The sequence below is a fragment of the Protobothrops mucrosquamatus genome, unplaced genomic scaffold, assembly GCF_001527695.2.
Source record: "Protobothrops mucrosquamatus isolate PMUCROS unplaced genomic scaffold, P.Mucros_1.0 scaffold1445, whole genome shotgun sequence".
NCBI classification, from domain to species: domain Eukaryota; kingdom Metazoa; phylum Chordata; class Lepidosauria; order Squamata; family Viperidae; genus Protobothrops; species Protobothrops mucrosquamatus.
This window is the reverse complement of record NW_015387625.1, coordinates 299819-324094: the sequence shown is the minus strand read 5'-3', so window position 1 is coordinate 324094 and position 24276 is coordinate 299819. Positions and strand designations below refer to the sequence as shown.

At 48.4% G+C, this 24276-nt stretch overlaps 1 protein-coding gene across 1 annotated transcript in view; it reads right to left on the bottom strand.

Annotated features, from left to right (window-relative positions):
* Positions 1-18054, bottom strand: part of JPH3 (junctophilin 3) — a 33059-nt gene extending 15005 nt beyond the window's left edge. The window contains exons 1-2 of the mRNA XM_015822016.1: positions 17673-18054; positions 5538-6315 (exon numbers count right to left, since the gene is read on the bottom strand). Coding sequence (XP_015677502.1) covers positions 5538-6315; positions 17673-18054 — 1160 coding nt within the window. The remainder of the gene's footprint in view (positions 1-5537; positions 6316-17672) is intronic.
* Positions 18055-24276: the final 6222 nt, after the last annotated feature.

Here is a 24276-nt window from a genome sequence, read left to right as displayed (position 1 = left end):
ATTTTTGTACACCGTTCCCCCCAGCCCCCAAAACAACAGATAGCAGTAGAAGCAAACTGGGCTGGACCCTCTAAGCCAGAGTTTCTCAACCTCCGCAGCTTTAAGATGTGTGGACTTCAAGTCCCAGAATTCCCCAGACAGCTGAGGCTGAGAAACATTGTTCTAGATCAACACACACAAGAGCTCACAAACAGGCTGATTTGCCCATCCATCCAAATGGTGAAAAAACTTCAAACTTGACCAATTGAGTGGAAACTGTTTGAGTAGGTTGGCTCACTGTGATTGGAACACACAAAAGGGGCATTGTATGCTCTGCATTGTTAAACGCATTTCTGGTTGAACCCAGTAGGCTCTCAAGCATTGTGTGATGCCACCTTGACAAGCCACAACATTACAAGGATAACCAAAGGGATTGGCATTCATTATCTAGCTCATTTGAGGCTGAGGGAAAAGCCTTTAATTATCTGGATTACCTAAAAATCCACGGCCAGCTATCTTTTCGTCCCGCTGCAGAGCACGATCGGCATAATCTAAAATAGAATTAGACACCACCTTCTTCTTGAAGACATGCCTCCTTAGGAAGGAGCAAAGCTTGTACAGAGTCTCTGTTTCCGGTGATGGTGTCACTCATTAAGGCAGTGATGAGAACAAACTCTTTCTGGCTTTAGACCTTAAAATCAGGACCAAAGAGTCAAGAGCCCAACAGATCTTGGTGGAAAGCAACTCTTCAATCTGCTGAATGAAGATCCTGGAATTGTCTTTCAGCAACATCTGAAAAGTCTCCACTCCCCAATTTTGCCCTAAAGCAACTTTCCTGAAGGGAAGGAAGGAAGGAAGGAAGGAAGGAAGGAAGGAAGGAAGGAAGGAAGGAAGGAAGGAAGGAAGGAAGGAAGGAAGGAAGGAAGGACAATAGAGAATAGACAATAGAGAAATGCAGAAATACACACGCTTCTGCCAAGTTGCCTGAAAACAAGCAGCTTGAGGGAGTGAACATAGCTCTTCTTTTCTTTCAAATGGCAGGAAAAGTAGTTTATGTCTCCAGTTTTTGGATAGTAAAAGCTGCAGCAGCAGCAAGAAAAGAAGGAAAGAGGAAAGAAGAGGGGGAAGGGGAAGGAGAAATGATTTACGCAGTCCAAAAGCAGCTCTGGAATCAAAATGCATTTGCACCAGACGGCTCTTCACCTGGTTTAACTTGAGCCATCGGTCTTAAGCATTATATCCGGTCTGGATTAGCTCTTTCATCTTTCCGATTTTTCCCCCCAAATTAATCTCTTTTGGAATATATCACAGTGTTATTAAGAAGTCTGTTAATCGCAGGGTGCATTACGGACACCGTGATTTAGTTCAACTTTCTGGGTTTACATGAAATATGGAACCATAAATCAAGCCTGAGCTAAAAGGGGCCTGGCTAATTTGCCTAAAGCTCATTAATAGTTCCTATTTTCATGTTGTCATCGTATTTATTTTACCATTTGCATGTATATGCACAGAATCTTTCAGAATATGGTGATGATGATGATGATGATGACGACGATGATGATGAAGTAGTCAGTGCAGGCCTGTCTATGCCATAGACGTTTGGCTACAACTTTCTGAAAATTTCCTGAGGGGCAACCTGCCCTGCGTGGCAAAGGATTCCAGGTGTTTGCCGTTAAAACCTCTGCAGAATGCCAGCTTGGGGAAAATTCCTAGAGTCACTCCTCAGCTCTGGAGGCTCCCACTCACAAAATAGATGAAGGGCCTTCCTGACTGAAACCAACCAAAGTATCTGAGCCTGATCCTTGAACGGGGCTCCTCTTCCTCCTCCTCCTCCTCCTCCTCCTCCTCCTCCTCAGGGAGGGAGTCTCTTTCTCCTTCCCATCCCCCCCCCAGGGACCACCCAGTCCTTCCTCCCTGCAACCAAACTGGCAGGATTAGTAGCCGAGGGCCCGCCATAAGGGGGAGACGGTCTGAGCAGCCTTGTCTGTGCCAAGCTGGGCATAGGGTGGAGGGGAGCTGAGACAGCAGGAAAGACTGGGGGGGGGGGAGGAGGAGGAGGAGGAGGAGGAGGTTTGTCCCAGATGTGAGGTGTGTGTGTGTGGGGGGGGGGAAGGATCACAATTCCCTCTTGTCTTGCACATGACTGGCCCTTTCCCTTTCCCCACCTTGACCTCCTTCTCCGAAAAAGGAGCGCCTGCCTCGCCAAGGATGAATCACCGGAGCCTCTGCCTGCCTCCTTCCTGTCTCGCTACCCGCCGCTCCACTTCTGCTGGCTTCCATCTGGCCTTGTTGTTGAAAAACACCCCGAGAGCGCAGGGACAGAACGTTCTGCGCCACAGGCTCCCTCCTTCGCCCCGCTTCCAGCCTCCTCAGCTGCCTTTGGGGGAACCCCCTAGCAGGGCGGGCCCCATACACAGCACCCCACACGTCATTCTAGGGACCAGGCGAGCGAGTCCAGTTCTGCAAAGGCTGCCCAGCCGTCCCCACCCGTCCGGTTTTTCTTCCCGACCTGGCGCTGAGGATGGGCAAACCCTGCAGCGCTATTTTGGTATTCTGTAGCAGCGAACGAGGAGGAGGAGGGGGAGGGGGAGGGGGAGGGGGAGGAGAGGGGGAGGAGGAGGAGGAGGGAGAGGAGGAAGAGGAGGAGCTGTGCACAGGAGCCTCAGCAAGCAGAGCAGCTTATTTCAATGGGGGTGGGGTGGGAGATGGACCCTTTTCCAACCCCCTCCTCTGCTGGCCTTGTATGCATTGAGAAAAGACCCCCCCCTGCTCTCCCCCAGGGGAGCATCATCTGTCAGGGGACATCTGCCCTTTGGGAAGGTGTCCTTCCGCAGGTGTCCCATCCCCAACCTTCCTGACTGTGGCAGCTTTGAAAACAACATTTCTGAGGGTCTGCTGAAAAGCCAAAGCTGGCCTGAGCCTCTTCTTCACCAACAATTGCAGGCCTTGGTCTCACCCTCTTTAAGGTGCCACAAGACACACACACCCCACAGACATTGGCTGTGGCCAACTAAACTTCAAGGTTTACTTCTTTGCGTTAGACCAGGGTTCTCCAAACATGGCATCATTAAGACTTGTGGACTTCAGCTCCCAGAATTCCCCAGCCAGCATGGGGGTTGAAGTCCACAAGTCTTAAAGACAGCAAAGACAGACAGGCAGACAGACTGACAGAGCCTCTTCTGAGGCCTTTCTGATGTAACCCAGCCAGAGATGCCAGCCTTTCTACAATATGTGCCATTCATACGATTCTCCATTGTATTTGTATCTCAATTCAATCCTCTTGGGGTCGTCTGAATGTCCAGACTGGCCCAGGAAAATGTCAGAGAGTCCTTGTTCTGAAGCTGCCAGAAAGAGGATTAGCAAATGCAAGATGAGCATTGTGTTTTTGAAGCACAACTCATTTGCAGTGCTGGGAGATTTATTACGGTCTCTCGGGGTTGACAAACAACACTTTATACATGCTCATCCCTTGAAGTATTGGAAGATGGCTACCAAGTCTCCATCACATTTCAATGCCTGCATCCATGGACTCTCCCTCTCCCCTCTAAAATAGATCGAGGTGGGATAGCTCTCCTGCTGTTTTTCCTGAAACTTTGACTCTCTCTCTAATCATCTCAACTGAATCTTGAGCATGCAGCCTCGGATAGATTCTGCCCAAACCAGAGCACAGACTTTAGTCTTCATCTTAGTCTTACTCTAGTCTAGGAAGAAGGTGTGTCTACATTTTATTCTCTTGTTGAGAGAACTTTTCTTTATTACTGTTCGCCGTAAATGGGCACCTTCTCTCTCAATCATTCAGCCCAGATGTCTAGAACGAGAAGAACTTGAAATATGCTTCCCATTCATCCAAGTTCTGTGGTGGCCAGATAAGATTACGCGCTAGTAAGTGGAATCTCTTTGGTGCACAGAATGACACAGAAACGTGAATAAATAAATTACACACAAGGAGAGACACCCCACTTCTTTTCTTACTTATTCACACATCCAAAGGCTTTGACAACCGTCATGCATGATAATATTGCTATTAACGCCACCGCCTGTTAAGTGCTAACAGAAAGGCTTCTCTCCAAACTGGGAATATTCAGTCGTCCATCTGTAAGCCAGGCAGGGCCATTCTGCCTCCCGAAATTAACATCCGTGATGGCATTGCTGAAATGTTGTCAATGGCACAATTTCCCACTGACTTGGGACAAGAAATTAAATTAGTGGTGCTAAATCTGCCATAGAATCTGCCCTCTAAAGCACCTACGTGCTTTTTCAAAAAAAACTTAAGATGAAGCCCGGCCTCCTTTATATTGCTTATCTGCTCTTGGGGTCTTCAGACCTGAGCGGAGAAGCAGAGCCCCAACTTCTCCAGGCAGGGCAAATGCAAGAGACGGAGCATGGGTGATCTCAGTGCAAGATATTCTCCCGCATTCTTACAAAACCCCAAGTTTATGCTAAGCAATCTATTCCCGATCAGGATGCTGAGCAAAATAACTGCCCGAGAAGTAGCCAGCCCGCACACTTCTTGCTCTGTAGAATTTGGCCCATTGCACCATTGAAAAACACCAAAGATAAAACCTTGGTTTTTAGTTGATTGGAGTGGCAAGCAAAGGATACACCCAGAAGGACGTTTTAACCCAGACAGTGATTGTATCGAAGGAAAAAGAAGCCCGCCCAGCAAATTGTTCCTGGACCGTGATGGATTCCGAGCACTGATTTAGAAGATACCACTCAAGGAACTGCTGCTGTTCCCATGCTTACTTTCCATCTCCTACCTGAGGAGAAGAGATGCTATTACGATGTGGCTGCTGAATTCCATAACTGAGTTCAGTTTGCAATAGACTGCCACAGAGGACTAAGGAAGCTACTGGCTGCACATTGACCAACTCAGCAGAAAATCTACAGCCTTCTCCAACTTACTGGAAGCATAACTCCACCCGTTCTCCATCAGCACTTTTCATCAGGTGTTGCAGGCTCAGATCCTATGGAGGACCTAAAGCAGTGGTGGCGAACCTATGGCACATGTGCCAGAGGCGGCACTCAGAGCCCTCTCTGTGGGCACACACACCATCGCCCCAGCGCCACCTCCCCCTGCGGCCCCATCAGCAGCCCCCCGGAGGAGAGTCGCCCCAAAGCGCGGCCCACGCGAAGCAGCGCAGCCAAGGACATAGCAGCCAGGCAGCAGGGACAAGACTCCGCCCTCGCACCCCATCATGCGCAGTTGATGCTGCGGGGCACAGGCAGAGGGCATGGCCACCATGGCACTGCTGGGCCGCCTGGGCGATCTGCGACGGGCCATGGAGGCGATAACTGGCCCTGCGGGTGGATGAAGCGGTGGGCGGGGCAGGGGGTGGGAGCGGAGCGGAGCAGAGCAGGCAGGACGAGGGCAGAGCAGGGGCAGGTGGGGGAGCAGGGCAGGACTAGTTTTCGGGCACTTGGTCTCTAAAAGGTTCACCATCACTGACCTAAAGAGTGGATCCCAAACTCACACCTTCAAAAACACTAACCACAAGAATGCAAATCTCCCTCTCCTCCTCGCTGGTCAACCTGCAAGGTCACTGCCAAAGACCTACCTGGAAGCTGCAATCTCCGCTTTCTGCTTGGCGATGGTGGCCGCACGCTCAGCCGCCTCAATGGCCCGGTCCACCTTCTCACGGATCTTGCTGGCCCTCAAGGGGATGAGGTTCTTGCGTTTGCCGCTCACGAGAATGTTCTGCTTATACTTCCCCTCCTCTTTCGTGCCGTCGGGGAAGGTCATGCAGCCGTAGCCATGACGCTTGTTGGTGGCCCACTCCCCTTCGTACTTGAGGCCGTCCGAGCGCTGGCTGATGCCGAAGCCGGACCGCTTGTCGTTCTTCCACTCACCCACGTAAATCTCCGTGGTGGTGGCGTCAATGTCGTCCTCCATGACGGAGATTTCGGTCTCGGCTTCACCCAGGCTGATGGTGGAGTTGATATCGCTGGCGGTGGAGCTCACGGTGCTCATGCCTGCCTCGCTTCGGAAGGAACTCTGCTTGCTTCGCTGGCTGGCCAATGAGCTCTTGGATTCGGATTTACGCAACTTGAGGCCACTCAACAGGGAACGTCGGAAGATGCCCTTTTTCTTGCTCTTCAGGATCTCCGCGTCGCTGTGGGCCATCAGGACAAATCCCCCCCTTGAGACAGCGGGGCTCCCGGCTATAGCAGGGGACGCATCGGGGTGCAGTGCCGTGCCGTTGGTGTGTTCGCTGCGCAAAGAGTTGATTGATGTTCTTAATGGCGACCGGATAACCGCAGCCATGCCGTATGGGACACTCTGCCGAACACCGTAGCCCTGACGCATCCCTCCGGCCCACTGGCCTTGGTAAGTGCCTGCGAGCGAGAGGGGGAAAAGGAAAGGGAACAGAGTTAGCAGGCTGGCCACAACAAAGCCTTCTCAGCCACCCTGTCCTGCCTGGTGGCGTGGGTGGTATGGGGCCACGCAGATACTCGCCCCACAAACTTCAGGACGTTCCATTACATTTCAGTTCACAATATGTTTTAAAAGCAGGTGCTTTTTAAAACTAGCACTGATAATGTTACCTAATTTGGGTAATGAAACGCAAGAAAAGCAACCAAGCTCAGAGAGCACCAAGGACCCCTCAGCTGCCTTTTCTCCAGTTGGGGAGAAGAATTTTGTCCAAACTTCCATTTCTGGAAGAGACTGAGATTCCTTTTGCAGGTTGGGAGTGGGGGAGGGCAATTCGGCTGAGCAAGCGAAGCCAAAATAATTTGCCACCAGAATGTGGGATGAAGCTCTTGACAGGTGGCTGTGGGTGGGCGAGAGGGGGGTTGTGCCAGGGCTCTGTTGCTGAAAACCCACTGCAGAGCAGTTCCTGGCTGGTCCAGGAGGGGTCAGTACTCTGCACCTCCTAGCATCTGCTTACCAACAAACATCTTAGAAGTTCTTCATCATGTTTACATCCTGTTCGTCTCCAAGGAGCACCTCAGCCCAGCTTACACATATATTTTTGACAGTCAGTCTTCCAGCAAATTCTGGATCAAGCCATGGCTTTTTTTCTTTTTATGTGATTTGTTTCATCAACTGTGATTGCAGCATAGGAGGCTGATTTTCACCATGACCTCTCCCTGGACTGAAGCGTCATGTGAGGACTTGAATTTAGTGTTGCAAAAGCAGTCATCCAGCATCCCAGGAAGGATGAATCCAAATGCACATCTGCACAGTTCTGGAAGGAGACTGATCTGGTCATTCAATCTCTTTGCTCATTAGCCCCTGCTGCTTGATACCTCGACCCATCAACACTGTTCTCCTTGCTACGGCATTCTCTTCTGTTCCTGATACCTGAGCTAAGAGTCACCAACTCCAAAACGTTCTGATCCAGCTTTTGCTCATTTCACTTTTCCCTCCCCTCTTCCTTCCTTCCTTCCTTCCTTCCTTCCTTCCTTCCTTCCTTCCTTCCTTCCTTCCTTCCCTTCCCTTCCCTTCCCTTCCCTTCTCTTCCCTTCCCTTCCCTTCTCTTCCCTTCATTTATGACAGGGAATCCTTAGACATTTTCCCCCCTTAATTGTTGCATTCCAGCATTTCCTGTGCTATTCCTTATTGTGCTGTTTTTGAAATCTGGGATGTGACTATTTTGTGAACTTGCAAAACATTAATTCCAGCAATGAACAAGCAGTCAGGTCTGGTAGGTAAATTTCTACTATGACTTGCAGTTACATTTATTTATCAGGGTTGGGACAAGGCAGTTTGCTGGCAATGGCTCCTTGGGTGCATCTGTTCATCTTCATCCAATCAAGCTTCCCAAAGGCAGGAAATCCTATATTATCTCTTCCTATTCCCTAGCAAATAACAAGAGATGAAATAACAACATCTGTTGCGCTTTCATGGATCCCAAAACCTGCAACCTTACTTGGCAATCTATTTTTCTGGAGGATAAGGCCCTGGGACTGGTAGCTCACTTTCCCTAGTAAAAACAATCACAAAGCAGACTTTTGTTTCTTCAACTTGAAAGGCTGGGTAATGTAGATAATATATAATTTCACTATAAGAGAAAGAAGATCTCTGCGCATCCAGTTGAAAAATGTTAATGACACATGATGAAGAGATAAAAGCTGATTAATGAAAGGGTAATTTAGGGATAATCCCCAAATGCTGGTCAAGGAAAGGACAAACCAAGCCGAGTCTTTAAACAGGAAACTATCAATAGAAGAGAAGGATCAAGAAGCACCAAGGACTCAGCAGGAAACTATCAATTAGCCTTACGAAAGGCCCTTCTTAGATGGAAATGATTGTAAGGAAGTCTCAGAAATTGGATCACTCATCATGGTTGCCTCACCAAGGTTTGGATGAATAAGCCACAGCTTAATTCGTATTCTTACAGTACATTTGTTTTTGAAAGGGCCCACAATGGTTGGGTTTACAAGCATATTAAGCCCAAAACAAGCATTTCTCATAAGGCTTTCTGTGTTGGGCAAATCCATTTGTCAGAAGCACTTGGCTCTCAGGTGCACTTAAGCAGGTGGGGAGGAATATGTAGCTTTTCTCAAAATTATTGACTCAAGCTCCTAGCAATTCTCCAGGAAATGGGGAAAAGGTTGGGCCTCCACGTTGACCAACATAAGGAGCACCAACACGCCATCCTTGATCCAGAGAAAATGGATCATATAAGAAATCACTGTATTGTCTTTCTTTGTTTCTGTGTGTCTTTCTTTGTTTCTGGGTGGCATGTACATTTAATAAATAAATAAAGAGCCATGGAGCAAGGAAGAGAAGCAACAGAGAGGCAACTAATGCACCAAGAAGAGGTTGCTGAGGCATTGAAGACTAATGAAGAGCTGTGATCATAAACAGAGCTGCATTCCCAGCTGTTGTCCATGATCGCAGAACACCCTCAGCCAAAATGTGGCTTGATAGTGGATGGGGTTGGATGAGGCCAGTCAGAATGGAATCTCTATGGCCTGAGATCCAGGCTCTTCTCCTGTGACTCAGTGGCCCAATACACTACCCTCTGTTGAAAAGTAGAGGAGGTTAAAATATGCACATGCATATTCTCTCTCCCTCTCCCTCTCCCTCTCTCTCTCTCTGCATAGCAAGCAGATATGGCAAGAGCCAGGCTTTCCCTCCACCATAACACCCATAGCTCCTCTATACCCAATCCCAATATCTCTTCTCAGGTATAAAATAGCACAGGTGGCCAGGTGAGGCTGCTCTGTCCTCCGCCCCGATTCATCACAGTGAAGATTCAGCCTCTACTTAGCATGCCAAGCTGTCCTGGAGCTGAGGTAGGTGGGTGTGTGTGTGTGTGTGTGTGTCTACACGCATCCATGCGGGGGTATATTCTCCTTAATTATTTTTAAACTTGTTTTTAGTCCCGCAAATCTTATTGTTCCTATTTGTTCTTCCCACGCTTAGCTAATATTGTGTGTGAGTGTGAATGTTTGTGTGGTGCCATTTAATTACTACTCAAGGACTGACATTCACTTTCAAGCATAGAAAGAGACAGATGCGAAGGAAGGAAGGAAGGAAGGAAGGAAGGAAGGAAGGAAGGAAGGAAGGAAGGAAGGAAGGAAGGAAGGAAGGAAGGAAGGAAAAGGAAGGAAGGAAGGAAGGAAGGAAGGAGTAGCTATCAGGGAGGCCTTTTCTGCAACCTTCTTTAATGGGCTTGGAAGCTGGATCAGGAAAAATTCCCACTTAATGTAGTCTCCTGCAATATATTGTATTTAGAGACAATATTCTTCCAGTATTTTCTTTGTTTCTTGAAACACGTGTAGCTCACTGCTTTGTACCCTGCTTGTTTTCATCCATTTCCACAGGGCGAGTTGGGTAGAATCCCACTACATATAGTCCAAGTTTCAGAACGTAGAATGTGATTTTAAGGTGCTTCTGAACTCAGTAATCACAGATTCTATTTTTGTAGCACTAGAAGAGTCACCCGTTCTTTTTTTCTTTTTTTTTTTTTTGCCACAGCCTGTGAGGACACGGTCGAATTCATTTACCAGGCAAGGATTTTGAGGCTGAAGACACTATCCTGCTCATGATTAGCCAGGAAGTTTCTACTCTGATGGGAGATGGGATTTGATAATGGAACTGAACTACCCCGTGTTGTCCATTGTGAAGTTAAGTTGGCGTTTGACTATGGATCATTTCCCCTCTTTTTTCCTGGGTCTGTCGGTCTAACATCTTCCCTTTAGACAAGGTCATTTATTTTTCATTTTATTTCCTGCACGAGGAGACTTGGTCTGAAAGATCTGCTTTGAGAAATAGTCTCAAGGTTAAGGTGGAAGTTAAAGCTAGGACATTATGAGAGTTGAAACCCTACCTATGTGGAAGGCTCTTTGGACATCACTGTACCCATCCTGGCTGGGGATTCTGGGAGTTGAAGTCCACACACCTTAAAAGTTGCTGAGGTTGAGAAACTGTGCTGTACATAAAGCTGAGCAAATGCTACCCAAACTACAAGGAACTCCCTTCAGTTCCAAACCAGGAATTGATTTTCTTGCGTGGCCATTTATGGGAGGAAGTGAAGGACAGCTGACCAGGCCCTCCTCATCCCTCTCCTGTACACACTGATGGAGCCTCCAGGCAAATATTGTGGCATCTTTTGCAGATCATGACCTCATTGTACAATCACAAAAGATAGGCCATCGCTTGCCCCCATCCACACACAGATGGCCACGCCTCAAAGCCGGTCACTAGTTCTTCTTGCTCAATCGAAGCCGAGTTCTCCTGTGGCTTAACAGACAAGCTTCCACATGGTAACCAAGATTGCACAACGAGCCCTGGTTGGGCATTGGGTGGTCTAGGGAAAAGATGGGTGTCTCCGCTGGGTTGGAGGGCCTTCCAGACCCAAGCACTCATCCTTTGGGTACTTCCTCACTGCTTGCTATGAACTGGAATGGTTCTTCCACCAGTACAGGTAGTCCTCGACTTACAACCACAATGGAGCCCAAAATTTCTGTTGCTAAGCGAGACAGTTGTTAAGTGAGTTTTGCCCCATTTTATGACCTTTCTTGCCACAGTTGTTAAAGTGAATCCCTGCAACTATTAAGTTAGTACAATAATACAGTTGTTAAGACAATATGGCTTCCCCATTGACTTTGTTAGAAGGTTGCAAAAGGGGATCAGATCATACACACACACACACACACACACACACACACACACACACAGAGGGACTCTGTGCCCGTCATAAACATGAGTCAGTTGCCGAGCATCTGAATTTTGATCACGTGACCCTGGAGATGCTGCAACAGTTGTAGGTGTGAAAAACGGTCATAACTCACTTTTTTCAGTGCCGTTGTTTCTTCCAACAGTCACTAAACGAACTGTTGTAAGTGGAGGACTACCTGTACCCTCCCCCTGACAGGAGAGGCAGAGTAGGAAGCGGATCTTCTCTCTGCCACGGCAGCCGTGTGGGCGACCCAGGCAGGCGTCGCCAGAATGATTCAGGAGCAGCTGAGCCCGAGCGAGCTGTATCTATGGCAATACTACGGAAGTGGGTTGCTTAGAGGGCAGGCGGCACGGAGTCCCAGGAGCCCCATGTGCCCGAGGGGAAGGCCACGGCCACGTGGGCCAGCTGTGCACCAGAACCTCACAGCAGCTCTTGGAGGAAGAAAGGAAGTTGGGCACCAGCCTGATGGAACCCAACGTTGATTCTCAAATTATTTCTGTGCTTCTTTCTGGCAGGAGTAATAAACCTACATGGCAGGTGAGTACAGATAGTCCTCCACTTACAATCACAATTATGACCCAATTTTTCTGTCGCTAAGTGAGACAGCCCAGTGAGTTTTGCCTCATTTTACGACCTGTCTTGCCCCAGTTGTTAAGTCAACCCCTGCCGTCATTAAGCTAGTAACAGGGTTGCTAAGGGAATCCGGCTTCCCCATGGACTTTGCTTGTCAGAAGGTCGCAAAAGGGATCACGTGAGGCCCCCCCCCCCGGGATCACTGCGGCCGTCATAAATACGAGCCAGTTGCCAAGCGCCTGAATTGTGATCAGGTGTCCTTGGGGATGCTACAACGAGCGTTAAGTGTGAAAAAGGTTCATTAGTCACTGTTTTCAGTGCCGTTGTAACCTCAAAAAGTCTCTAAACAACGGTTGTTAAGTCAAGCACTACCTGTACATGGGGAAATTCTGATTCTGCTCTGTCAGATGCTAGTCCTGTTTGAGTTGCGAAGTGAGCAAGGTCCACCCTGCTCTGCCCTTGAGACCAGGATCAGGGCTTCCCATCCTACGTTGGACCTCAAGCAGGCAGAATGCTGAAAGCTTCTCAATCCATTGAGCTAATTAATTCTAATATGCTTCCTGTACAAAGTACAGGAGAATCTGCCTAATTTTCTCTCTCTCTCTCTCCCTCTCCCTCTTTCTCTTTGCTAATCATCAAATTCAGTAATCCTCATCATAAACTCTCTAATCTTGCCCCATTTCTCAGTTAAACTAAGCTCTTAATCTCTGGAGAAGCCTCGAAATACAGAGAGGGATGGCGAGAGAGACAAGTGCCTCTCGCAGACCGTCCTTTCCCAAACACTCCTCAAACTTCCAATTTTCTGGGGATTCTGGGAGTTGACGTTCACACATATTACAGTTGCCAAAGTTGGAAAACACCGATTTACATTAAAAACTTGCATCGGTTTTACTGTACTGCTGCCCTCCTGAAAAACATAGCTGAGAGATAAGAAGAAGAAAACTGGATGTCGTTTGCAAGCATCTTCCCCAACGTAGGTAGTACTGGAGAGTTTTGGGGGTTTCACCCCACCACCCCACCAGGAATCCTGGACTGCAATATTTGAACATGATGGGGAGTGGGAGGAATTAAATCCAAGGACAGTCTTCTTAGCATTTTAAACTGACTTTAACCTTAATCAAATTTAATTTTTTGCCCAGCCTCAGCCATTGGGGCACCACATCCCATGCCATATCTTATCCTGAGAGATTTATGTATGGTCTGCAGAGCATGGACTCTGCTCCCAAACTCTCAAACACCAAATCTTCTGACACGAAGGAAGGACCCTTGCAATTTTCAGTGCAGTCATGTATGGTGGCCCATCAAAGACCTCACAAACTGCCCATTTTACCACCTACAAAGAAGCACCAGAGGAACCCCTGTAGCTCCCCCACCTCTCTTATGCTTCAGATTTGTCCCATGCTTGCTCTTCTCTGGACCTCCAGGGCCCAAGGAAGGATGAAGCTGACACTGTGTGGACAACAAGGGATTAAAGGACACCTCATACACCTCTTGACATAGATTTGCAACTGTCTTCACAGCTGGATGTGTCAGAGCTTCACACAGGGTTGAAAAGAGAGCAGCTCCCACATCTTAATGCTGTGAGTTGGGACTGCAACTCCTAGGATTGGCAGCCAAAGTGGAGAAAGTCTATGCTGGCTAAGATTCTGGAGAATCACTGTCCCAACATGCCAAGCATCCTGGCCTTCACCCACCATCCATTTCAGAAAGGGAGGCTTTAAAAAGTGGAGAAAGTACAGGCAGGCCTCGACTTACAACAGTTCACTTAGTGGCCATTCAAAGTTACAAGGGCACTGAAAAAAGATGAGCATTTTTCATACTTACGACTGTTGCAGCATCCCCTTGGTCATGTGTTCAAAATTTGGATGCTTGGCAACTGGCTCATCTTTATGACGATGGCAAAGTCCTGAAGTCATGTGGCCTCCTTTTAGGACGGTCTGACAAGCAGTCAATGGGGAAGCCAGATTCACTTAACAACCGAGTTACTAACTTAACAACTGCAGCGATTCACAACAACTGGGGCAAGAAAGGTCATAAAATGGGACAAACTCACTTAACAACTGTCTCAGTTGTTAGCCACAAAAACGTTGGGCTCAGTTGTGGTTGTAAGTGTACTGTTGCTGTCGGGCAAAAATGCTTGCTTAAGGCACATCCTTTCAGCATGACTGCGAGTTAGGTGCTCTCCAAGGTCCTGAGACATCAAAAGGATTTAAAAGAGAAAGAAGCAAATACTGTGACAAGCCTGTTATGAAAAGCTCACATTGATGGACATTCAGCTGAAGTTGCTTTAAATATTCTGGGGATCTGGCTCAGTTCATCTGAATCACTTGCATCAGCCTGACTCAATTACTACAGCCTTGTTTTATCATTTCCAGGAGTGGGGCTCTTGTGGTATTGTTCTGCCAGCTATGCTTGAACTTCCAAATATAAAGCAGCTAAAATAGAGATTGTGAGGACACATGAACTGCTTGAAGGCTTAAAAAAAAACAAAACAAAAACAAAAACAAAACAAACTGTAATTCTGAGGCCTATAAATGGAGACCCGCTCTCTTTCACTTCCTCTCTTATTGTTTGGGCTTCTCCAAAGATTTGTGTCCTGGAAATATGAAAAGTGACTTTGGGTTGATGTAGGCCCACTTTTAAAGATAGAAATGGCACTTCCGGAAATGCCTAGACACAAGGAGGAAGGAGGGAGGGAGGGAGGGGGTCACAAAGTCAACCTTTTAGCTACACAGAAGGAAGTGGACCTACAAAACCATCCTGTTTTCTCCTGAAGAGTCAGTGGGAGGATGGGATATTATGTACAAGCTTCACACAAAATGGGTTTGAGTGAAAATAAATATTATGAGATCCAGAAGTTGGATGGGTTGTCCCTGGAAAAGAGGGGGGCAGTGGGGGGGAGGGGAGGCCTGAGCTGTGTGACACTGATGCCCCAGAAAGAACCTACAGCTGGGACTTCTCCTATGCATTTTCAGGAGAGTAATCCATGTTGAAACCCAACTCAAACACAGCCTCTGTGAAAAGGCTGGGTACGGGGGCATATGAATGCCCAAAACATTGGGGATTGCTGTGTGGGAATTCCAAGATAAAACCTCCTGACCGTGAGGTTTTCCCACGTCCACCGGGGAACACAGAGCTGTTTGCAGTTTTTATTCCAACAGCAAGTTAAGGGACATGGTGGGGCTTCAGTCCCTCATGGTTTGACAATAAAGTGAAGGCCTCTGGATGGGGTTTGCTGGTAGGTCTATCTCCTAGACCAGGGGTCTTCAAACTTGGCCCTTTTATGACTTGTGGACTTGAACTTCACACGTGCCTGGCTGAGGAATTCTGGGAGTTGAAGTCCACAAGTCATAAAAGGGCCAAGTTTGAAGATCCCTGTCCTAGACTTTTGGGTTAAAACACGACAGCTTTTATTTTGATATTACTAAATCCTCAGCACAGGTGGACCTGCTTATTAGACTGATGTCTGTCAGTAGTTTTTTTAAAATGGCATTTGGTAGATTATTTCTGACATCCCAGGAAGCAACAAGGCTCCCAGCAGATGGGTTGTGGAGCTACAGGAATCTTTATTTCCAGCAGTGTCTCTGTTCTTAATGGCAGCTGGGGAGCTATTCCTTCCCAGTGTAATGCAATTACCCCTCGTACATCTGGAATGCTTTTGTCCAGAGGTAGGAGATTTGCTAAGTCACTGTTAGGAGGCCTAGGGAAGCGGCTCTGACCAAGAGAGATTTCACACACAGTGGGCACTTTCCAACAATTCAAATGGGTTGTTTTTCCTTGTTACCATCATGAAAATAAACAAAACAAATTAGGAAAGATGAGAACGTGAGTGGGACATATATTTGAGGGCTCTGTGCAGCCCCCTTTCCGGGATGACCACCAGTGGGATCAGAACCACTCCATACCCTAAATGTTCTCCACAAACTAGCTCTCCATGGGGGGTTAGGTAGAATTTTCCCAAATCCCGTGTCAATTTTCACCATCAGTCTGAGGTTTGTTTCTCCGATTCTTTCCGGGCCTAAAGCAGGCCGCCCCCTTCGAGGTTAGGGAAGCTCTGCACACTTCTCTCTTCTTTGGTTGAATATATGCATTTTTTTCTCAGGTTTCATTGGGGATTGCAGCACTGCAGTACTGTACCATCGTGCCTGCATGGCTTCTGCGTAAAGGCATGGGTAGGCCAAGAACACTTTCGACCCATCTGCCTTCTTCTACACAGGAACTAAGATTCCTAAGCCTGGCAACCCACCGGGCGGAAAGAAATCCCAGACATTGCACTCCCAACATTCCTTCAGGGCACCAGATCAGGAAGGGCAGTTTTAGAGGATTCACCCTGAGATATTAAATGCAGATTGAGCTTCAGCCCCGAGTTCAGAGAAACCTGGGCACTGAGAATGAAGGTTTCTGGAGGGAGAAGGGGATCACATAAGCCAGGTAAATACAGCAAAAGACAGAGAGTGTATCCCGTTCGGCTTCCCTCCCTTGCTTCATTGCAAGTGGTTCACAAAACGGATTCCCAGACCAAGCGACCTGCCTTGTAAAAATCAAATAAAGTTTGCTCAGTTCCTGCCCTCCCCTCTTCGCTTCCAATCAGCAAATTCTATTTCACAGAAATAAATTTTCCCTTTGGCCTTCCCTTTCCTGATCTCTTTCCTCAGGGCCTTTGAAAAGCGGAGAATGTATTCAGTGCTCTAAAGCAGGCATGCCAGAGAGAGAGGGAGGCAGAGAGGAAAAGGAAGATTTGTGTTTTAGAGGCAGATACACGACATTAAGACCAAAGACCCCCCCCTGCTTTCCTCCAGGGATGTAGTAAGTAGGCCTGGCGCCTGCACACGGAAAGGTTAGCAGAGGAAACAGCCACTTAACCGGAGATGGAGTGATTCAGGCCATTCCAGAGGAAAGCTGCTCTGTGTGAGACCTTAATCTTACATTAGTCCTCATGGTTTTCTCTCTTCCATTTGCTAATTTTGCTTCCACTTAGTCCACATCTCCACCTTCCTTCTGCAATAACCCCTGAAGCTTCTTCCCGAAGCCAAGAAGCAGCTGTTCCTATCAGCCTCTGGGTGCTCCACAGACATCCAGCCACACATTCGCATCAAGAAGAATCTTCTGTGAATTGCAACCAGTTATCAAATTAACTGCAGACCCACGGAGTAGAGCACCAGACTTGGAGGGAAATTAAAAAAAGAAAGAGTTTGCAATACAGTTTGACCCTGGAGAGAAATGTCTGGCCAAGGCAGGGGTCTTTTAGGGCAAGATTTTACCCCTCCACCCCATCCTCATCGTATCCTGTAAGGTTAGTAGTGTGATGAATGGAGGCCCAGCCTTTCTTTCATAAATGGTTGTTTCATGAGGTAGATGCTGAACAGGAGGAACAAAACACGGCAGACACCCAGATCTGGTCCAGAAGACCTAATCCACAGAGAGGTTTTTCCTGAGCAAATCTCGTAATATTAAACAGACGCCACCTATCCCTTGGGGGGATTTTACACCAGCCCTTTCCAAAATGCCCCAGACTCACAGAAGCAAGGGAAGCCTGCCATTTTTCTGATTGCAATTCCTCTCCATGCGACCTCCTTTCCCACCTCCCTCCCAGGATCCTGGAGCCTTTAGAACCTGGAAGGGGAACCCTTTGCACAGGCACACACACACACACACACACACACTCACACCAAAAGCCCTTTACCTGCCCATCTTGTTTACATGCCTAATCAGTCCTGGGCTAGGTGGAGAGACCGAGATTCTCTTAGCTGAACCAGGAGGACTCCGAGCCAGTCTCCAGCCTGCAAACCCGGCTTGGAAAAAGGCCTTCCTTTCAACCAGCAAGATTTAATTCCGGCGCCGGCTGAACTTCAAGGACTGGACCGGGGCAGCAACGCAGGGCAGGGCCGGAGAGCGCATTTCACATCCCCACCGAGCAGGTGGCTCTAAAAGGGCGACGCGACGCGCTTCGAGCCGGGAGGAGAAGGTGGGGAAGCCGCCGCTTACCTCCATCCGAGTAGGTCTCTGTCCCGTAGCCGTCCTGCAGTCCGTTGCTCCAGGTGCCTTCGTACTTGGCCCCGTTGCCGGTGCACTCGCGCACCCCGTAGCGTCCCTTAAACCCGTGAGTCCATTCGCCTCGGTACACCCACTTCCCTTTGCTCTCCACGCCGATGCCGTGGCGCTTCCCTTGCGCCCAGGTGCCCTGGTAGGTGTTCCCGCTGGGCCAGGTGTAGACGCCCAGCACTTCGAAGCCGTGACTCCAGGAGCCCGCGTACTCGCCTTGCCCCTTCGGGCCGGTGCAGATGCCGTGGCCGTGAGCCTTGCCGTCCTCCCAGCCTCCACAGTAGGACCCTCCATCGTCAAAATTAAACCTTCCCCCACTGGACATGCATGTAACGCAGTTCGCAAATTCTCAAAAAGGTGGGGCGGGGGGGAGGGAGGGAGGGAGGCGAAAGCCGGGGCAACAAAAAAACAAAAAAAAACGCCCCCTTAAACGCTGCACCAAACGCCGAGAGCCGCCGAGGGAGCCGGGCTTGGCCGCTGGCACATCCTCTCCAAAGGCGGGAGGGGGGCGAGCGGTTCCGGATCCGTCTCCTCCTGCCTTGCTGCCGGGGGGAAGAGAGCCCTCCTGGGCCCGCGGAGCAGCAAGGGGGCCGGGCGGGGCGGAGCGGGCCGGGCCGGGGGGTCCGCCGCTGGGGGTCCTTTCGAGCCGCCCCGGGCAGCAGCCAGAGAGGGGAGGGGGCGCGGGCCAAGGCCAGCGGCCAACATAGGAGGAGGAGGAGGAGGAGGAGGAGGAGGAGGAGGACGGGGGGGGGGCGACAGGGAGAAAGCAACGCCACCGACCAGACAAAGGGTCTCACAGACCCCCCGGCGCCCTCCACCTGCTGCCGCTGCTGGGCTGGCACAAGGGCTCCGCGGGTCCTGGGCAAAGCAGCATCTTGCCCGCGGCGGGTTCGCGAGAGAGCCGCCGGGTCAGCGGCAATGCAGTGGCTGTGACCGCCTCGATCTCACGCACACACACACACACACACACACACTCTCGCTCTTTCTCTCTCTCGGCCCCCCAAAGGCCCGCTTTCATCCTCTCCCCACGCCTCCCCCGGCCGCCCCTCCCTGCTGCGGCTCGACGCTCACTCGCTTCGGCTCCGGCTGGCTGGCAGGCAGAGCTCCCCCATGCCGGCGCTCAGAGCTGCCCTTTGGGGAGGGGGGCCCGGCTCCAGGCGAGCGGCGGGAGGAAGAGAGGCGGGAGGCGGAAGACCGGCGAGGGGGGGGGGGGACGGGGCTCCTTTGCTGGAGCTCCGAGCGGGGAGGGGCGAGGAGCGCCTCGCATCGTTCCAGCCTTCGCCCGCGCCCAGGACCCCCGAGTCCCTCGGGACCCCTCGCCCTCTCCTTCTCCCCACTAGATGGACGGAGGCTTATTAAGGGGAAGGGAGCCCAGCATCTCGGTCTCTCGCCGCCCCCCCCCCCGTCTCGGCTCCAGCTTCTTGCATTTAAAGGTACAGCAACTGCAGAAGGTAGAGTCCTCCCCCCTCCCTCCCTCCCGCTCTTCCCTTCCCTTCCTTGGAGACAGAGGGCTCAAAAACCTCCAGACAGCTCCATCAGGCCAAAGGGGTACGATACCCAGGGAGATTTAAAAAAAAAGAAATCGTTATTTTTAAGTTTAAAGAACTAGGAAGGGTGGAATCTTGTGGCAGGCTGGCGTTTCTAAGAGGGAAGTACCATAGGTAGCAGGAGATGAATGCTCACCTCTATGGCACAGCCTGCTTCCTAAGTGACTTTGACTTTAGAGAAGGAGAAGAGAGCCTGCTTAGGACTGCAGTCTTAACGTAAGTGCTGAGGATGGCTTTTTCTTTTTTATTCCTTTTTTGGTCTCCCACCAACTCTGGAAGATATTTAGTATTAAGTCTCCACATTAAAAAAAGAGAGATAGAGAAAGCAGCAACATCGATTTAGTATCAATTAAAACTATAGCCCGGCTATTGCTCCAGCGATTTGCTCCAGCTTTCCACAGTGGGGGGAGGGGAAGGAGTGTTAAGGCTATGAAAACAACCCACTCTGCAAAATCTGAAGATTGTAAAGATCTAAATTGGTCTGCAGCTGAGAAGTCAAAACTGGTTCTCTTCAAGCATCTTGGCACTACAACTCTCGGTGGTCACCCGTCTGGGAATTTTGGGAGAGGTAGTCCCAACCCAACCCATCCACTCTGTGAGGAAATAGATTTTAAGAGATTTGTGCGCACCCACCCACCCACCAATCAATCAATCAATCAATCAATCCATCAGTCTTCTTAGCAATGACAATGCTGTCATTCAAATAAAGTAAAAAGGACTTGGGTGGGCATTTCTAGATGACCCCCATGAAAGTGGCCATTTTAAACACTCTGATATTATAGCAAAAAAGGGGATGGTTTGTCTCCTGCTTCTGTCTCACCAGCAGTAGGTTAGTGTAAAATTAAGTCCTTTTTCATTCTTAAAATAATGTTCTGGAGCATAGGGGTTTAAATCTCCTCTGTAAATAAAGAATATTTGCTGAATCAAGGCTACTAAGCAAAATGCTTGGCGGAAGAGTAATTTTGAAGGGATCAAGACTTTTATGAAATGTTTCTCACCGAGGAACAACTTTCTAGGATTTGAGCTTCTTTCTTGAGTAAACACTTCTATACTCTACCTGCTATTTATGAGAGGTTTGGTTTCTAGCAAACGCAAGAATTGGATGCTGATACAGGCCATGTTGAGCTGGGAAGGCATCTTCAGTGCTTTTTCATCTTTCTCAACCAGATTTTTTTAAAAAGTGTCTCTACCTATGTGAGTGTACACAAGGAACTGGGGATCTGTTCACCCAACGTGATACCCAACTGAAGGGAAGAGTAATCTTTAAGTGATGGAGCTCATCCAGAAAACTGGGTTTACCTTAGGGGTCAAGGCTAACTTTGTTCTCTTTTAGGGACAATGCGGGTTAAGGTCAGCACTGCTCTGGAGGATCCCAACTTCAGACCTGCTCACCAGCATCTCCAGATATTGCTGGGGAAGATGTCCACTTGAACCTTGGAAGGCCTGAGAGCTTCCCCTCTCTGCTGTAATTTTCATATGGCTTAGACATGAACTGAAGCCTAGGCCATCTGAAGAAAACTAAGTTTAGGGAAGTCTTTCCTGTCTTCTGATATAACTGCTAGGATAACATCTACTGTAGGAGGAGAGCAGGCAGAGCTGGGTGTGGAGTCGAGACAGTGATCAGCCTGGAGTACTTACATTCCCCAAAATGGTCTGTCCAACCCCTCTTGAATTTCATTGACTTTTATCTAGCACCAATTTAGTGCTGTTAGTTGACTAGGTTCTTGTGTAGCAGCATGACAACAAACTAACTGAACGGAGTCTAATGTGTTGTTTTGATTCTTCATGTCTGACATTTACAGTTAATATAGCTTACAGTTGCTGGAAGTTTAAAGGTAAACCATTATGAAGCATATTACTGTTTTCAAAGAATGCATTGTTATGAGCTGAACCTGAACCTGTACTTTGCTCTGTCTCCAGGCAGAGTCAGAAAACTTTCCCTCAAAAAAGTCAAAATTCATTCATATTTCCAGACTAAATTTCACATGTATCTCTGAGGCTCTCAGTCAAGGCAGAAGGAGTTAGTGGCCTCATTGCATTCTTGGAGAAGAAACATGACTTTCTGATACTTCCAGTAGTTTAGCTTTTAATAGACAATACCATCCAAATCTGCTTCTCTTTTTACACCTGTTGCTCACACAGCCAATGGAATAATATTTCTGCTAGAAGATAAACAATGTTCCTGAAAACCTTTCTGGTTTCCATCTGGGGGAAGTGCAGATAGTCTTAAGAGCATCTCTGTTTGCTGATGATGGGTGCACACTTTCTCAGGCTAAGAAAGTCAGCAGATGATGAACTGAAAAGTGAAATTCTGACATGCTTTTGACTCTGAAGCCATTTTGCTAAAACCTTTAGTAAGAGCCCCAAACTGCTTTCTACTTATCCTTGACAACTGCATGCTCTTTGCATGCTTTGTAGTGCACAGATAGATAATGTGGAGCCCTCTCGCAAGGGCCTGTCATGCAAAGATCAAAGCTTTTAATCTTCTTGCTATCTGCATAAGTGCAGCAAATTAGCAAAGGGGCTTTGCTGGCCACTAGCTGTATCTCAGTAGATCTTGGTAGAGTTTATCCTTCCAATCACTGCAAATCTGATCTTCCTTAGCCAGATAAAATTCCAGCCTAGTTTCCAAAGTGAAATCAAGAAACTCAACAGCAGAGAGCTGATCCTGATCAGAGAAAACACAAAGGCTAGTAAGCTTTATCAAGTCCCGGAGATCTTACTGCTTCCAGGAGAAAAAAGAGTGCAAGTCACCCATGAAGCTACCGCTGGCTCTCAAACCAAGTCCAGAAAAAATAAACCAGAGCTGCCAATGCTCCATCTCCTAAAAAGGAATAAACTCCTAAGGTGGATTTTCCACAAAAGGAAGCCGGATGGAAAAAAAACCCCCTCAATATTCCTTGATAAAATCATTTGTTCAGTGGCAAACTCTGCTGCTTAGATGAATCAGCCTCCTGTTACTGTAGATTAAATGAATTATCTCATACTGTATAGAAAACTTTCTAAATGCCATCAGAAGTAACACCATTACTTCTCTCATGGATGCTTCATCATTTGAGATGTTTAACTGCAGGCCTAGCTAGGAGTTAGGATCCATGAAAACCATACAGGTGTCCAGACAGACTCTTCCCTTATTCTTCATGCTTTTAAGAGCCATGCCTACAATAGAGGTGTTTCAAAAGGGATGGGCTTGCTACAAGCATGGTGTGAGTATTCTCACATTGCTGGTAGGTCACAGGGAATGTGAGAAGGGAGCAGAGGTTTATCTTCTTAGCAAGAAGGGGAAAAAGTAAAGATTTTCCTATCTTCCTTTATGTTCATAGACATAGGCTTAAACATCTTAGAGCATGGGAGTCCAACCTTGGCAACTTTAAGATGTGTGGTCTTCAACTCCCAGAATTCCCCATGGCCTGCTGGGGAATTCTGGGAATTGTAGTCTACATATCTTAAAGTTGCCAAGGTTGAGAAACCCTGAAATAGACTATGAAATATTTGACATAATGTTCCTGTGGGAAACTGAATCTCAACTCAAGATATTTTTGATAATAAAACGTGAGGTTCTTCACAAAATATATTGTGGTCGGGCCCCTGGCTAAGGCCTTCCTTGGATGCACAGTAAACAGAAGGAGGCTGCCATCCAACAGAGGCTTGAGCTTAATTCTCTTCTGGGACGCAGGTAATTATTCCAGGTTAAGAGTCCTGTTTTGTAAGAACCATGGTTGTGGGGAAGGAGACAGGCTCCCCCACCTGGAAGAAATGAACTATTGCAAGCCCTTTAAGATTTACCGTCAGCGTTTCTGTGCCATGTTTTACCTATCTGCAGAGTAGCCACTCCCAGATGGGTGGGTGAATTTATATATTGGGCCCAAGAAAGAAATAGATTGGCTATCAGGAGTTCATCCACGTACCACACCACCCTCCTGATGGTTGCAAAACCAAGAGACCTCAATACACCTGACTGCATTCCTTCACCCTGCAATTAACCAAACGGGGCTGGCATCTTTGAGCAAATAAATATCAGTTTGCAAGTGAGCGCCAACTTGCAGATGTATAGGTTTAACATTGTGGATGGAAAGGGTTGTTTTTTTTTTAACTACGAGAACACTGGACAGAAAACGCTCCTGAAAGTCCTAATATAGAGTTAGCATCGTGAAATAAACATCAGTGGTCTGTAGTCCCAGAAATCTCACACCCCAGCTCTGCTTTCTTTCTTTAGATTGTTTTATGCCCACCTTTAGGCAGTGAACATATCTAATACCCCTTTCTTGTCCTATTTCCCCCACAACTACAACCCTGTGAGGTGGGTGGCTGAGAGAGTGAGTGACTGGCCCAAAGTCACCCAGCTGGCTTTCATGCCTAAGGCCGAACTAGAAGTCCCCATCTCCTGGTGATTGGCCCAGTCACCCAGCTGGCTTTCATGCCTAAGAAGGAACTCGAACTCACCATCTCCTGGTTTCTACCCTGGTGCCTTCATCATGAAGCCAAACACTCAGCCCCACATGCTGGGGGTTACTGCCTTGCCTGTTCTCACCCCTGCTCTAGGCCACAAAGTCAACAGTTTGGGTTTGATTTATGCAGAGGAAAAGCAGAACCTGGTTGGAAAAGGGGCTGAAGCTGGCCAGGAGGCCCTCAGAAACGTTTCCAACTGGCTCCCTCCTCTCGACATTCCAGCGACACCAGAGAAAGACGACCCACATGATGTGCAGAGCACAGGGAAACAAGCCAGCGCACTCTCTTTAGAATGGCTGCAACAGCTGCTTTGTTGGCTCCTGAGCACCAGCCAAGAATGCGCTACTCCTGAGAATACAGGCAAATCCTTCGAAGGCATGTATTGTTTCTACTAGTTACAGTTAGCAGAGCTCCATGGGGGAGAGAAAGTCAACCTCTTGAACTCAGGACTCTCCTGGGCGGGGGGGGGGGGAAGGGAAGCTGACCTGCTGCTTTTGAAGCACAAACGCTGATTTTCAATCTCCCTGAACAAATTGTTGGAATAGTTTTAG